Source organism: Lipotes vexillifer, unplaced genomic scaffold, assembly GCF_000442215.2.
Source record: "Lipotes vexillifer unplaced genomic scaffold, Lipotes_vexillifer_v1.1 scaffold447, whole genome shotgun sequence".
Lineage (NCBI taxonomy): Eukaryota > Metazoa > Chordata > Mammalia > Artiodactyla > Lipotidae > Lipotes > Lipotes vexillifer.
Window position 1 is genome coordinate 1,729,093 of NW_006786302.1, and position 13,557 is coordinate 1,742,649.

Sequence of the window (13,557 nt, forward strand, 5' to 3'; positions counted from 1 at the left end):
GGTATAACCATACTTCCTAATACAATTTCTGCTATTTGTAGTTTTAATTTCATTTATATGCATTACTCATTTTTAAAGCTTTCTATTCACTCAAAATTTATTCTAACAGGTAATGCAATTACCGGTTCTTTGTATTCTTAAAATTAATTTATAAAAATATTACCCAAACACAGGAATGTGGTTAACCCTCATAAACTAAAACTGTGACATATCATCAAGCTTTCATAATCTGTTGTTATCACTCTGCAAGTTTTAGCTCTCATTTATTTTACTTCTTTTTAATTTAGTTTGTAACAACGGGAGCGACATTATCCTTACAGATGAAGCAGGCAAGTTCTAATCGGAGCCCAAATGCCACTGAATGTGTTCCAATGAGTTATCCATCCACATTAAAGAGGACAAATGAGCTGAGAGCTGGTGTGATAAGAGGAGGATGAATCTGAGCCTGCCTAGGCAAGATGGATAGAAGCACACGGGACCTATGAGGTCAAAGATAAAATCCATCTATTTCCCAATTCGTGAAATTGGATTTGCTGCGTTTGAGGCACAACCCAGAGCAAACCTGGCGAGTTAAGGGTGCGTAAACTTTTCCTGAAATGTCCTGAAGACAAAGGTCATACTGAGACTAATTCTTTCTGCTCTTGGGTCAGGGGCTCAGAAGCCAGGTAGAGCCTGTCTCAGAAGCAGTCCACAGGGGAAGAATTTACCTGTACACACCTCAGTCCCTTATATCCACAGCATCAGGACCCTCACCTCCAATCTCATTCCATGAGGGTCTTATATACCTTCCTGATGTCTGCAGGTAAATGGGCAAAGGGGAAGACATCCGCCAGGATGCCTCCATCACAGTGAGAGGCTGCCTTACTGCTCTAATCACACTGTGCTTGTCAGGCTTTGTGTGTTCTCTCCAAACTCAGAGGTGTTAGGGCCTGGTGCAGTGCTCTTCCAAGGGCTAACATGTCAAAAACACTCACCGGGTCACTAATAATGGCAACCACCACTGCAGACTGACGCCTCACACGTGAATAAAGCCTTCACAGTTATCCTATTTCTTTGCCACCCTTCGGGGACATTGGGTCACTGTGCTTTTTCCCAACAACACGGGAAAGATTCAAAAATGCACCATTTTCCCAGGTTCCAGTGAATATTGCAACAGCTTTTGACATTAGCTTGAGGACGTACATCTATTTTTTGTTTTACTTAAAGCAAACTGCAATTTGGTGAGTGTGTCAACCAAAACCCATCTGACCAGCTTAAACGCCCTATTGGAAGATTTTGCCATAATAGTGTGTATCCTCAGTCGCAATAAGTGTATTCGTTTTATCAGAATTTGCTAGCAGACCTATTGGGTTTTCCTCAACATAGTATGTAAAGATGCGAACGAACTTTTTGGCCAGCCCAATACTCAGACTTGAGAGTGACCAAAGTTCTCTGCTAACCATTTCTCATGCATCTAGCACATTTAATTCTCCCAACAGCGCTATGAAGAAGGTGCTGGTATTGGTAGAAAACAGACTAGAATTATTAGAAACTTAGGTTCCTAGGTTTAGTAATTTGTTGAGATTTTTTTTAGCTGTTAGTGTCAGCGCCAGCACTCACCCCAAGTCAGGCAGACTTTAAAGTGAAAGACGTTAACCAATGGACATTGTCTTCTCTGATTATGTCTGAAGTATTCACAAAGGCAATTTAGAATGTTCAGTCATGCCCTGAGTCTTAACAAAAAACCTAAGTAAGTGCACATTGATTATGCAGAGGACCCAGTCTATGAGAAATGCTTACATAGAGACCACAAAATAGAAGTCTACTGAATCATAAGTTTGAGAAGGAACTAAGGCATTTGCTCTAATAAAAATTAAAAATTTCATTCTCGGTACTAAATTTTTTTTTTTTTAATATACAAGAGATTTGGGGAAAGATTTAGATGACCCAGGGTCTCTTTAAAAACTGCCCAGGTTAAGATTTAGTGGGTGTGTTCCTCTTTCTAGAAGATACTGCTGTGGGAAGCAGAAGCATCCTTAAGCCTTCTGGTGGCCTTAGGCTCACTCAGCGTGCTGAAGTCGGTACTCAGTAGGGGACTAATCCTAACCACAAGGATGTTTCTCTATGACAGCAAAGCCCCTCTGACAGAGACTGATGGGATCCGAGCACTAGAACCAGGAATTTGGTCAAGCCCTTCATTGATAAGACATACAAAACGCAGCCCGGTGGGTTCTGCGATTTTCTTCAGTGTCAAATGGCCCATCAGAGGTACGGCCGGGGGAAGCCACAGCCACTGACTGATAATCCCCGGCTCTCTCTCTTAAATTTCTTTCCCTCCTCAGTGCGTTCAAAGCTACACAGGGAGCTGCCTACAAAGGCTTCAACCTCACACCTAGAAGTCTGTTAGCAATGCTCACCCTTCACCGTCAAGGGGCCTGCTTGGCACCTTCTAGAACTACCAGGGCACTTAAGAGTCACAGAGGCAGGATAACGAGGACTCTGAAAGCAACCACCTCCATCTGTCTGGTCTTCCTAGAGGGCTTTCCAAACCTCTCATACAGAGTTGCCCCAGTAGTTCTAACCCTATCCCCCTCCTCCCCCGCCATGGCCGTAGGGCTCAGAGAAGGGGAAAGTGCTGACTCAGTGTTTAAAGGCAGGGTTTCAGGTTTGAGTATTACAGCCTCTGGGGTACGAAAGCCTGTAAGGCAGGGACTGAATATATTATAATAAAAAAGGTGCCACATTGCTGCTCTGCCCCTGTCCTCTGCCCAACTGCGATGCACTACCCAATGCCATGTATTTACATCTGCAGACTAATAGGGCAGATACTTTTTAATACCCTTTTAATGTTTATAATTAAGAAAGGTTCTTACAAATGTATGGACACCAAGGGGGGAAAGCAGGATGGAGGGGAGGATGAACTGGGAGATTGGGATCGACATATATACACTAATATGTATAAAGTAGATAACTAATAAGAACCTGCTGTATAAAAAATAAAATTAAATTTAAAAAAAGAAAGGTTTTAATGGTTTAATGTGTGGGAATGTGTTTAACGTGTGGCACTCAGGCTCAGTAGTTGTGGCTCGCTGGCTCTAGAGCGTAGGCTCAGTAGTTGTGGAGCACGGGCTTAGTTGCTCTGTGGCACGTGGGATCTTCCCGGACCAGGGCTCAAACCTGTGTCCCCTGTATTGGCAGGCGGATTCCTAACCATTGTGCCACGAGGGAAGTCACATTAAACCATTAAATGGTTTAATGTGTTGGAAATGCATTAAAAAAAAACCTGTTGCCCTTTGGCAGAGCTCTTTTAGAATTAGAATTACCACACTTTAATTTTTTTTCCCTGGTAAATAAACTTAAATGAAAAATAAATTATGTTCCATCCAGTGAGGTCTTGGCCTGTATTCATTCTGAATCTCAGCCTTTGCCAGGTCTTAGATGGGCTCCCACCTGCCCCCCCGTGCCCGTGGGTGATCCGTGTGGGTCCAGAGACGTACTGCAATGCCAGCAACAGTTCTGTACAGAAAAGACAAATCTGGCTACCCTTGATTTGGGAAGAACACAAATCAAGTTTTGACAGGGTTTAAATTCAGATCAGACCCATCCCAACCAGATTGTCTCTTTTGCCCCCACAAGAGGAACGAAGAATAATAAATAAATAGACACAGAGAGGTCGGCCTTCAGTGGAATGCAGGTATCACGCAATTTGGGCTTCGTGGAAGGCCCTGTTGCCAAGAAACCATCACTTTCCATTTCCCATATGCAAATCCCATTCAAGAGTATTTAAAACGATTGGGATTGACATATACACATTACTATATATAAAATAGATAACGGATGAGAACCTACTATATAGCACAGGGAACTCTACTCAATACTGTGTATGGCCTATATGGGAAAAGAATCTAAAAAAGAGTGGATATATGTATATGTATAATTGATTCACTTTGCTATACACCTGAAACTAACACAATATTGTAAATCAACTGTACTCCAATAAAAATTAAAAATAAAACAAGTCACTCCTGTGTCACATTTAGCAAACATGGTGAATTAATACTCCAAAACCAATATTAACCTAAATCTAGTGAGATTTAGACTAGGCCTGGTAGGACAGTGTGTATTGCTACATAAAGCATGTTAAAGATGGTCTCAGGGTATACGGTAAGAGACATCACAGAACATTAACTTGTAGTTAATGGAACATTCCCCACGGCCATCCAAGCATGTGGCAAAGGCAGGAGAGAGCTACACAAATACATCTGTTCTAGGGCAGCAGTACGACCACCATCGCAAAGAACAGGAGATGCACAAAAATGTACACCACCATAGGCTGAGCATAAATTCACTCTCTCACAGGCCACAGAGCAATGGAAGGTGAAGTGTCTTGAAGTAGATGTAAAGTATGGTCCATCTCTCATGTCACTGCAAGTAGGATAGACAAGGTAGCTATAACTGTGTTTATCAAATCCCAAGTAGAACAAAAATGCATTTTAATGTAACACATAATCAAAGTTCTTATTACAGTCACAGAAAAGGTTCTAACTAGGCATATATAGAACAAATATATACCTCTCTACAAATATAAAATGTACCCCCCCTTACTAGTTTAAGAGAGTAGTTCATTATTTTAAAAAACGCTCCAATTCCTTATCTCACTCACTATTCTTGACAAACAGAAGGCTGTCCGTTGATGGGATGGCTGTACCATCCTGATGCAGCACTTATATGCATATACTTGAACTCTCTGGAAACACAGCATTACCACCTGCTCCAGGAGGCAAGATTTCCACAAGTCAGAAAGATAAAACGTTTTTAAACTTTGAGAATTATTCATTGAAAACCAATGCAATTGCTTAAAGTCTCAAAGGGGTTTACAAAGAATCCCATAAACTAAGTATACACCATACAACACTATCAGAGTAATTACAAAGGTGCAATCACACATGCTACAATATGGATGAACCTTGAAGACGTTATGCTAAGTGAATAAGTCAGGCACAAAAGGACAAATTCTGAACGATTCCACTTACATGAGGGACCTCGAGCCGTCAAGCTCATAGAGACAGAAGGTAGATCGGGGGTTGCCAGGGGGGAAGTGGGGGGAAGGGGTATGGAGTTTCAGTTTTGCAAAGTGAAAAAGTCTTAGAGATTGATTGAGTGTACCGGACGCTACTGAACTGTACATTTAGAAATGGTTAAGAAGGTAAATTTTATGTTAGGTTATTTTAGCACGATTAGAAATAAAAAATAATCTAATTTAAAAAATCCTACCTTCCCATTCTCTATCTCTTTCTCTATTTCTCTTCACAGCATCTATTATATTATATATGTGTGTGTATGTAATATACATATATTTATATATACAAACACGTACATATATTTAATTATTTATTGCCTGTACAATTCCTCCCTCCAATACCCCCAAATATATCAGCTCTGAAGGCCAGATCTCGTCTTGTTGCTCTGCCCTTAGGGCCTGGAACAGTGCCTTACAAATATGGGTGCTTAATAAATTTCTTATGCATAGAATTTTTAAACAGTGCAATCATTCTTTTTTCAAATGTTTTTAGTTATATTAATTCTAAAGAACACATTTCAGTTCAGCTTTTTCTCACTCTCAACAATCCTAATTGTTAAGTCATTAGTTTACCATCATCCTGTTTTAACTCCTGGTGCCAGTTATTAGCAAGCCACTTAGCCACAGTTAAACAATAACCAGGATACATAAAAAGCGATATCCCCAAATAAGCACTTAAAAAGTCCACTGTGAAAATCAAGCTAACAGCATCACCCATTTCTCTTTTTCAAGTAGCTACCAGTTAATGACTTGTGATATACAGGCTGCACATAGTTATAAGGATATAAGATATAATAGAAAACACAAACTAAATTGCATTTTGCTTCACTGGATACTGAAATAATTTCAGCTCTCTGAGGTTTCCCAACTATAGCTGAAATGCAAAGTTGAAAAATAAGTAGATATGTGTATAAATCTTCAAAGTAGCTCCTGACTATAACCATTTTTAATATCCCATGTCGGCAGGGCCTTTTCTCATGCGTAAAATACCTTTACAGATAATGTCTAACCCGATCTTCAAAAACACCCTTGATATTATCAGGGCAGGTGTCAAGGGCTCCTATCTGGAGAATCAGAGAAGCCAAGTGATTTGATCAGGGTCACACGTGCAAGGGCCTGTGCATATATCTGAAAATAATTTTCAGAAACATAAGAAGCAAGAGGTCTGGCAGCGTGCTCCCGTATGATTCTTGAAAGAAATATGACCAGGTGATGAGACTGCATCTACAAGCCACACATGAAAATCAATTCCAGGGCACAGAGATGGGTCATAAACAGTGATCTTTCCATTTCAATGCATGAAACGAAATACGGTTTCGTGGGTGTCACCACAGCGTGACAGGCCCCATGGGTGCAGCACTGAAATGAAAACAGAGCTTGCCCAAAAGAAACAGATTTGATAGAAAAAGAATCAGAGAATGGCGTCTGGCATGGATGCAATGCCCAACTGCAGGGGATTCTCTGAGTCCAAATATAAAACTGTATCCCTCCGATTTTCGATTTACCAGATAAGTAATCTCAGGCAACAAAATCAGGTTGCCAACATCTAATTCTTTTGAATGAAAATGTTAAAAGATAATTTTTTTTTCGCCACAGGCAGTTAACTTGTATTGACTACTTGTTACGTGTAAGGTTCTGTCCTAGGCACCTTACATGCACATTAGCTCCTTCAGGCGTCACAGCCACACTAGGAGATACAACACTATTATTATCACCCCTGTTTCATAGATAAGACAAGAGAAACTCAGAAAAGGTACGAAGTCTTCCCAAGGTCACATGTCTAGCTCCGTGCAGAGCCAGGACTCAAACGCAGGCAGCCTGGTGCCAGAGCCCAAATTCTCAACTGCTGACTCCAGCTGTAGTATCCTCAGGCACTGGCATTTCATGAAAGTGATATTTTAGCATAAAACCAGGCGGGAAGCTCAGAATAAGAGTCAGTCTTTCAAATTTAACCTGTTTAGCTGTATGAAAAACTCAGTGGTTTTCCCCGTTGGCTCAGATTTTTGCAAACGTCATCACAGACCTCCACTGCCCAGCAGAGCACTCGGTACGCATGATTAGGGAGAATTTGGAAAAGGATAAAATAAAAGTGAACTCCGAGACGTTCAGGGTAGAAATATATACTGGATCATTTCATTAGAAAGAGAACATAGATCCTTCATGTTGAAGAGGCCTTCAGGTTCAGCCAGCTCAATCCTCTCGCGAGTATAGAATCTCCTTCTGCAAGGCCAGGTTGCGCCTGAACCCACCAGCCACTGGAAACTCATTATGCGTGACTTAGCTCTTGTCAAATCTGCACAGACACCCTGCTTGTCCCCATCCTCTTTCTCAATTCTTCCATCATTCCTCGGTGGTTGAGCAAAGTTCCAGAACATTTCCTATCCTGGGTGGGTGCTTTCCCTTGAGCACAGTCTATTCTGTGCTTTCTCTCTTAAAATGTGGGGACCAGAAGTAAATGTGACAATAATAGGGAGGCTTCCTAGCACTGGTAGAAAAAGACTATCACCACCTACAACACAGGCTTTGCTTTCTTCATGCAAAAACCTACACGTACATTAGGGTTTTTTGTTTGTTTGTTTTTCGTTTTTGTTTTCTGGAGGGGGTGGTGAGGCAACAGCATTACAGAGTGATTAACAGAATACGGACCGTACTGTAGATGCATATGTATTTAAACCTAATCCTCAATCTCTTTTTTTATATGTGCTGCTGCTAAATTTTATTACTCTAATTCCAGACACATACTCTTGGCCTTTTAAACCACACGGGATGGATGCCCAATTATTCCTACTACCTGTCACCCTATTAGATTCATCCGCTGTTCATGCCTGGCCAAGGCCGTTTTCCATCTTCCATCTGCTTTGCAGAATGCTCAGTGTCTCTCTAAGGTTTTGAGATCCGTGACTTGCTCTTGCTGAACCCTAAACACTTGCGAACCATCTGAGGAAGAGGCCAGGACGGCACATTTTTCAGTCTAGAGTGTGTAGCATCCACCTTCCCCCTTTTCATTCCGTCCTGCATACCACAATTTCAAGCGGCTCACCTGGGCACTCAACAAGCTCTCCTGCAGATTTTCTCAAAAGTCTCAGTTCAACAAAGGGTGAAACTGTATTTCTTCCGACAGTAGAAGGCTCATTCAACTTCCCTTTCCTCACCCACCCAGCATCTCCCCCTCTCATTTCTAGCTTTGACACTCTCACCTAACATATTTCTATTTCCTAAGATTGAGTTGTTCGACCACAGCTTTTTCAAAAATGCTCAATCCCTGTGCAGGACAGGTATGCAACAGTGTCCACGGCAGGTTACAAATAGTAAGAGGAAAAAGCCTGCTTTCTCATCAGGCTTCCTTGCCTAAGTGAGATTAAACCTCTAAGGCACAGGGCTGGCATGCAAATATCCATTCAGGATTGGTTTTAATGTTTTAAAAAAGGACTGCCATTCTACTATGGAAGTTTCTACATTTACACATCATGCAGCCATAACAAAAAGGCTTCTTGAAAACAGATATGCATGCCTTATATTTAGGGGAAATGTAGACAAAATCATGTTGATACCTGAAATGTACAGGCACAAAACCAGGAGAAAAGACAAAAGAACAGAACTGAAAACAATAGGTAGGTGGGGTTGTCAGTGACTAGAATGACAGACTGGATCCTTTCTCCCACCTAGACAATGGGATTCTAACCTTCTTTTGGAGAGGAAGGAAGGCCATCTAGCACCATGCCCCCAAACAGGATTCCTCAAAATAAGGCTGAAGTGAAAGAACACAAACTTATTGCTCACAGAGCACGCGGGGAGGACCGCAGGGGCTTCTATTTCCCTGCCCCTAGTAAGGGGGTCACAGTATTGGCCCCAGTGACTTCAAGAGGCAGTTATAAAATAAATAACAGATTTGAAGGCAATTCTTATATTGTAAAGTGATAGATACAGTGTTACACAGCTATTGTTTGCATTACGACAGATGATAAATTATTTCAAAAAGGCAGGGAAATTTTATGCAGTTAAACAGAGAGAGGAGATGACATGGTATAGAGAAGTGAGGAAGAGAAAGTGTTGTCAAACTCCTTTCTCCTTGGACCGCCCATGGCGGCTGTGGGAATCACCACAGTTCTTAGACCAGAGGCTCTGCTCTGAGCGTGATGTGACCATGGGGGCGTGGGACATGGGAAACAGACCTAGGTGGACAAGGCAGGCCCAACAGCACATACCCCAAGAAGAGAAAGGGTCCTGTTCCCTCTTCTAACAAAAATAGTTTTACAAAAATAATTGTTTTTCCATGAGCTTTGGGCTTTTCGAAACTATACACTCCAAATTATGAAGAAAGAATGCAGCAGTTACCATTGTTAAGGTTTAATCATTTCTCCTACCAGACAGGGTCAGACTGCACTCTGAGTACTTTTAAATCTTAAGAGGAAACGAAACCTACTGATAAGTGTCCTCTTAAATAATGCCACCCGAAGAATCAATTATCTCCATAAAAATTTCTTGAGTCTCCTCACCTCAGCCCTCAATTCAGTGCAAGAATCTGCACTTAAATGATGAAAGAACACTTCAGTATCCCAATCTGTCACTTCTCTCTACTTCCGACCCAAGAGCAGCCAGACAGAAACAGCACTCGAACCTCTAACGGGCTCTTTCTTTAGGGTCTGATTTTTATAAGACTCTGCATTTCTCTCTCCATCAACCCACAGAGCGGGCTCTGCACAGTCAATTAGAACTTTATCATCTAAGAATTTAAAGCCGGCGTGCAGTCCACAAATCACCCTGGCTTATTTTACAAATGGGCCCCATGTCATTGGCAAGCAGCCCCTCCATTCAATATCCGTCCATAAAAACACAGCTTTAAAGCTATCGCTAAGATGGAATCTAGCCTTCCAAAGGCCCTCGAGGCTACAAGCACATCAACAGGGAACACAAAAACAAAGGGACCCAGATGAGAGGCGCTGACCTATGAGCAGACATCATTAAAGCAAACAGTTTCTGTCAACTTTGGGATGATTCCTGTATGAACTAGGTGATACTCCTAGGAAGGTGTAAATTAAGAACGGGGGAAAAGGGGGCAGAGGCCTCCTGAGAGATACCAGACCTTGAGGTTTGAAGTCCACAGGCTACTGGGTTGCTGTCCACAGGTGAAGGGACCTTTTGTACCCACACAGGGTCCCAGCAGAGCTGAGGGAAGTGTGAGCCACCTGCACGGAGGTTGCAGGTCAAAACCCAGAAGACACTGACAAGTGGTCCCAGCATCCCCGGACTCACCAGCACACTTGGTTCTGGTTCTGAGAGCGGGCCCAGGAGAACCGGTGCCACCCTCCCCTGGCCGGGTGAGAAGCACGCTGATCTCATACTCTGTGTCTGGGTCGAGATGCCCGATCTTGTAGCTCGTGGAGTCCACTGGCTGCCGGTCGCTCCAGCTCCCGCTGGCGGTGCAGTATTCCACCTCCCGGGCCACGATGGGCCCATCGCCATTGATGGAGTTGGCGTTGAGTTGGATCCACAGGTAGGTGGCCCCCACGGAGGCCAGCTGAGGGGGCGCGATGGGGACAGGGGGCTCTGAAAGGCAAACCGGAGGCCATCCTTCAGACACTTGAGATGAGCTAAATGCACATCAATTACTAAAACAGGGAAGACATTAACATTTCATCAATGAACTGATGAGAATGGTTTTGCTCAGGTTAATACGAAAAAGCATACTGAGGGAGGTTTGCATAGCGTTCACATCTGTGAAATAAGCCATCTTTAAAACCGAAGCCTGCTCAGGTAGGTACATCCCCAGTTTGTTTTAGGACACAATTCATTTTTCTCGAACAGCTACATAGGCACCAAAGGATTTTTTTGCACTAAAAGTGACTTGTGAAAACTCTCTCAAGTGGTAGTAATTGAGCTCTAGAAGTCTCTCCACTGTCAAGCGTTAAAAAAACAAACAAACAAAAAATAACCGAGTGTCTTCAAAATCACCCAAGGTATTAGTTATATCATTAAATTCAGTCTCCTTATATTTGTATTCCAAAGATATCATCACTTGGAAAACACGGATGAAATTATAGTTTATCTCATCATAAATGCATTTCCAGGATGACTCGTTTCCCCCCAAAAGCTATCCCAATGGACTCGTTCTGCTCCGGGAGCAGTGAGCACTTGGGGTGATAGAGTCCAGCACTGCCACTGTTCAGGGATCTTGCAGTAATGAGTCTTATTAAAGCGGTGAATAGAAAGAAAAGCTCTAAAGCAAAGCACAAGTCATGCCCAGCTTGATAAAACTCTAAGCAATCAACGGCAAACACTCTTTACAACCCAGGAAGGTCTCTCTCATTGTTGAAAACCTGAGACTGACTTTTTCTGGATCTTTGTCTGAGACAGGAGAGAGAGGCAATCTTGTTTTCAACAGTATATCAGGTGCCAGCTGAATGGCTCTCCAGGCACCAAATAAAGGCATTCCATGTGCCAGTGTCACTGTGAGTGGCACCACACATGACATTAGGGAAGGAGATAACTGTATGAAATAACGTATTTCTATTTAATGAATCTCCATCAGAGAAAATGTTAAGTCCTAGTGATTTTTTTCAAGGATGTTTCTGCAGGTGGTTTGGGCCTTTTGGTGTGTTTTTGTTTTTAGCTCCTCATTTAGCTCACACAAATGCATGTAAAATAAAGCCTGCTATCCTTTTACTGGCATATGCACCTGTCTGCTCCACAGCAGACATAACCCGTTGCTCCCTGTCATGCTTCCTGCTAATGGGGACCTCACGACAGCTGGTCCCATCTGAGGTTGGCCCCTAAGATGATACCAGGTAGATCCCTAGAACAACAAGAAACCATCAACGCAAGTTCCTTTTGTTGGGTTGGGGCATCTTTGTTCTTTAACATATTCAACATGTGGTAAGTCATACTGACTTTTAAAATAGCTGGGGAAATCTCATGAGACTGAGTCTAAATAAGACACTTAAAAGATGAATTTTAATTGGGGGACCATAAATTTAGTGCAAATTTACTAAAATATTGTTTCTATTATTTATAAACTACAACTTTGTGCTAGCTCTTAGTTTGTTTAGATAGTTTTGATTCAACTCATAATGATTTAACATCAATTTATATCATTAGGAGATTCCTTGAACCAAGACATGAAATGGGCCTTTCATAGTATATCCTAAGACATTTACATAGGCAGGCTGAAAGAGCAGTTAATTACTTTGAAGTTGCAAATGCTAGCAAGGGTTCCTGAACTGCCATTCAAAATATAACTCGGGGCAAAGCCACAAAGGTTAGTGAGCACACAATTCATTTAGGACGTTGTCACTGGTATCCTAAAATAGATAGGACTTTAATGCTTATTTGTCCCAACGCTACTTTCTCTATTAGTTCCCCATTAAGAAGAGTACCAAATACGTTAAATCAAAGGAAAGATTCAACTAGAATTTGGAAATCATTGAGACAGCCATTCAAAAGAACTTTGACGTTGCTGAAAGAATCTGTACAAGAATAAATTTTTTTTGAATTTTATTTCTTTTTTTTATAGACCAGGTTCTTATTAGTTATCCACCTTATACATATTAGTATACATATGTCCATCCCAATCTCCCAGTTCATCTCACCACCACCACCCGCCCCACCCGCCACTTTCCCTCCTTGGTGGCCATACGTTTGTTCTCCACACCTGTGTCTCTATTTCTGCCCTGCAAACCGGTTCATCTGTACCATTTTTCTGGGTTCCACATATATGCGTTAATATACGATATTTGTTTTTCTCTCTGACTTACTTCACTCTGTATGACAGGCTCTAGTTCCATTCACGTCTCTACAAATGACCCAATTTCGTTCCTTTTAATGGCTGAGTAATATTCCATTATATATATGTGCCACATCTTCTTTAACCATTCATCTGTCGATGGACACTTAGGTTGCTTCCATGTCATGGCTATTGTAAATAGTGCTGCAATGAACACTGGGGTACATGACTCTTTTTGAATTATAGTTTTCTCAGGGTATATGCCCAGTAGTGGGATTGCTGGGTCATATGGTAATTCTATTTTTAGTTTTTAAAGGAATCTCCATACTGTTCTCCATAGTGGCTGTACCAATTTACATTCTCACCAACAGTGCAAGAGGGTTCCCTTTTCTCCACACCCTCTCCAGCATTTGTTGTTTGTAGATTTTCTGATGATGCCCATTCTAACTGGTGTGAGGTGATACCTCATTGTAGTTTTGATTTACATTTCTCTAATAACTAGTGATGTTGAGCAGCTTTTCATGTGCTTCTTGGCCATCTGTATGTCTTCTTTGGAGAAATGTCTATTTAGGTCTTCTGCCCATTTTTGGATTGGGTTGTTTGTTTTTTAATATTGAGCTGCATGAGCTGTTTATATATTTTGGAGATTAATCCTTAGTACTTTGACTCATTTGCAAATAATTTCTCCCATTCTGAAGGTTGTCTTTTCGTCTTGTTTATGGTTTCCTTTGCTGTGCAAAAGTTTTGAAGTTTCATTAGGTCCCATTTGTTTATTTTT

General features: G+C 41.7%; 1 protein-coding gene across 1 annotated transcript in view; it reads right to left on the bottom strand.

Moving 5' to 3' along the window:
- PTPRM (protein tyrosine phosphatase receptor type M) overlaps positions 1–13,557 on the bottom strand; it is a 594,672-nt gene that overhangs the window by 416,039 nt on the left and 165,076 nt on the right. Inside the window, 1 exon segment of the mRNA XM_007458456.1 lies at positions 10,313–10,606. Coding sequence (XP_007458518.1) covers positions 10,313–10,606 — 294 coding nt within the window.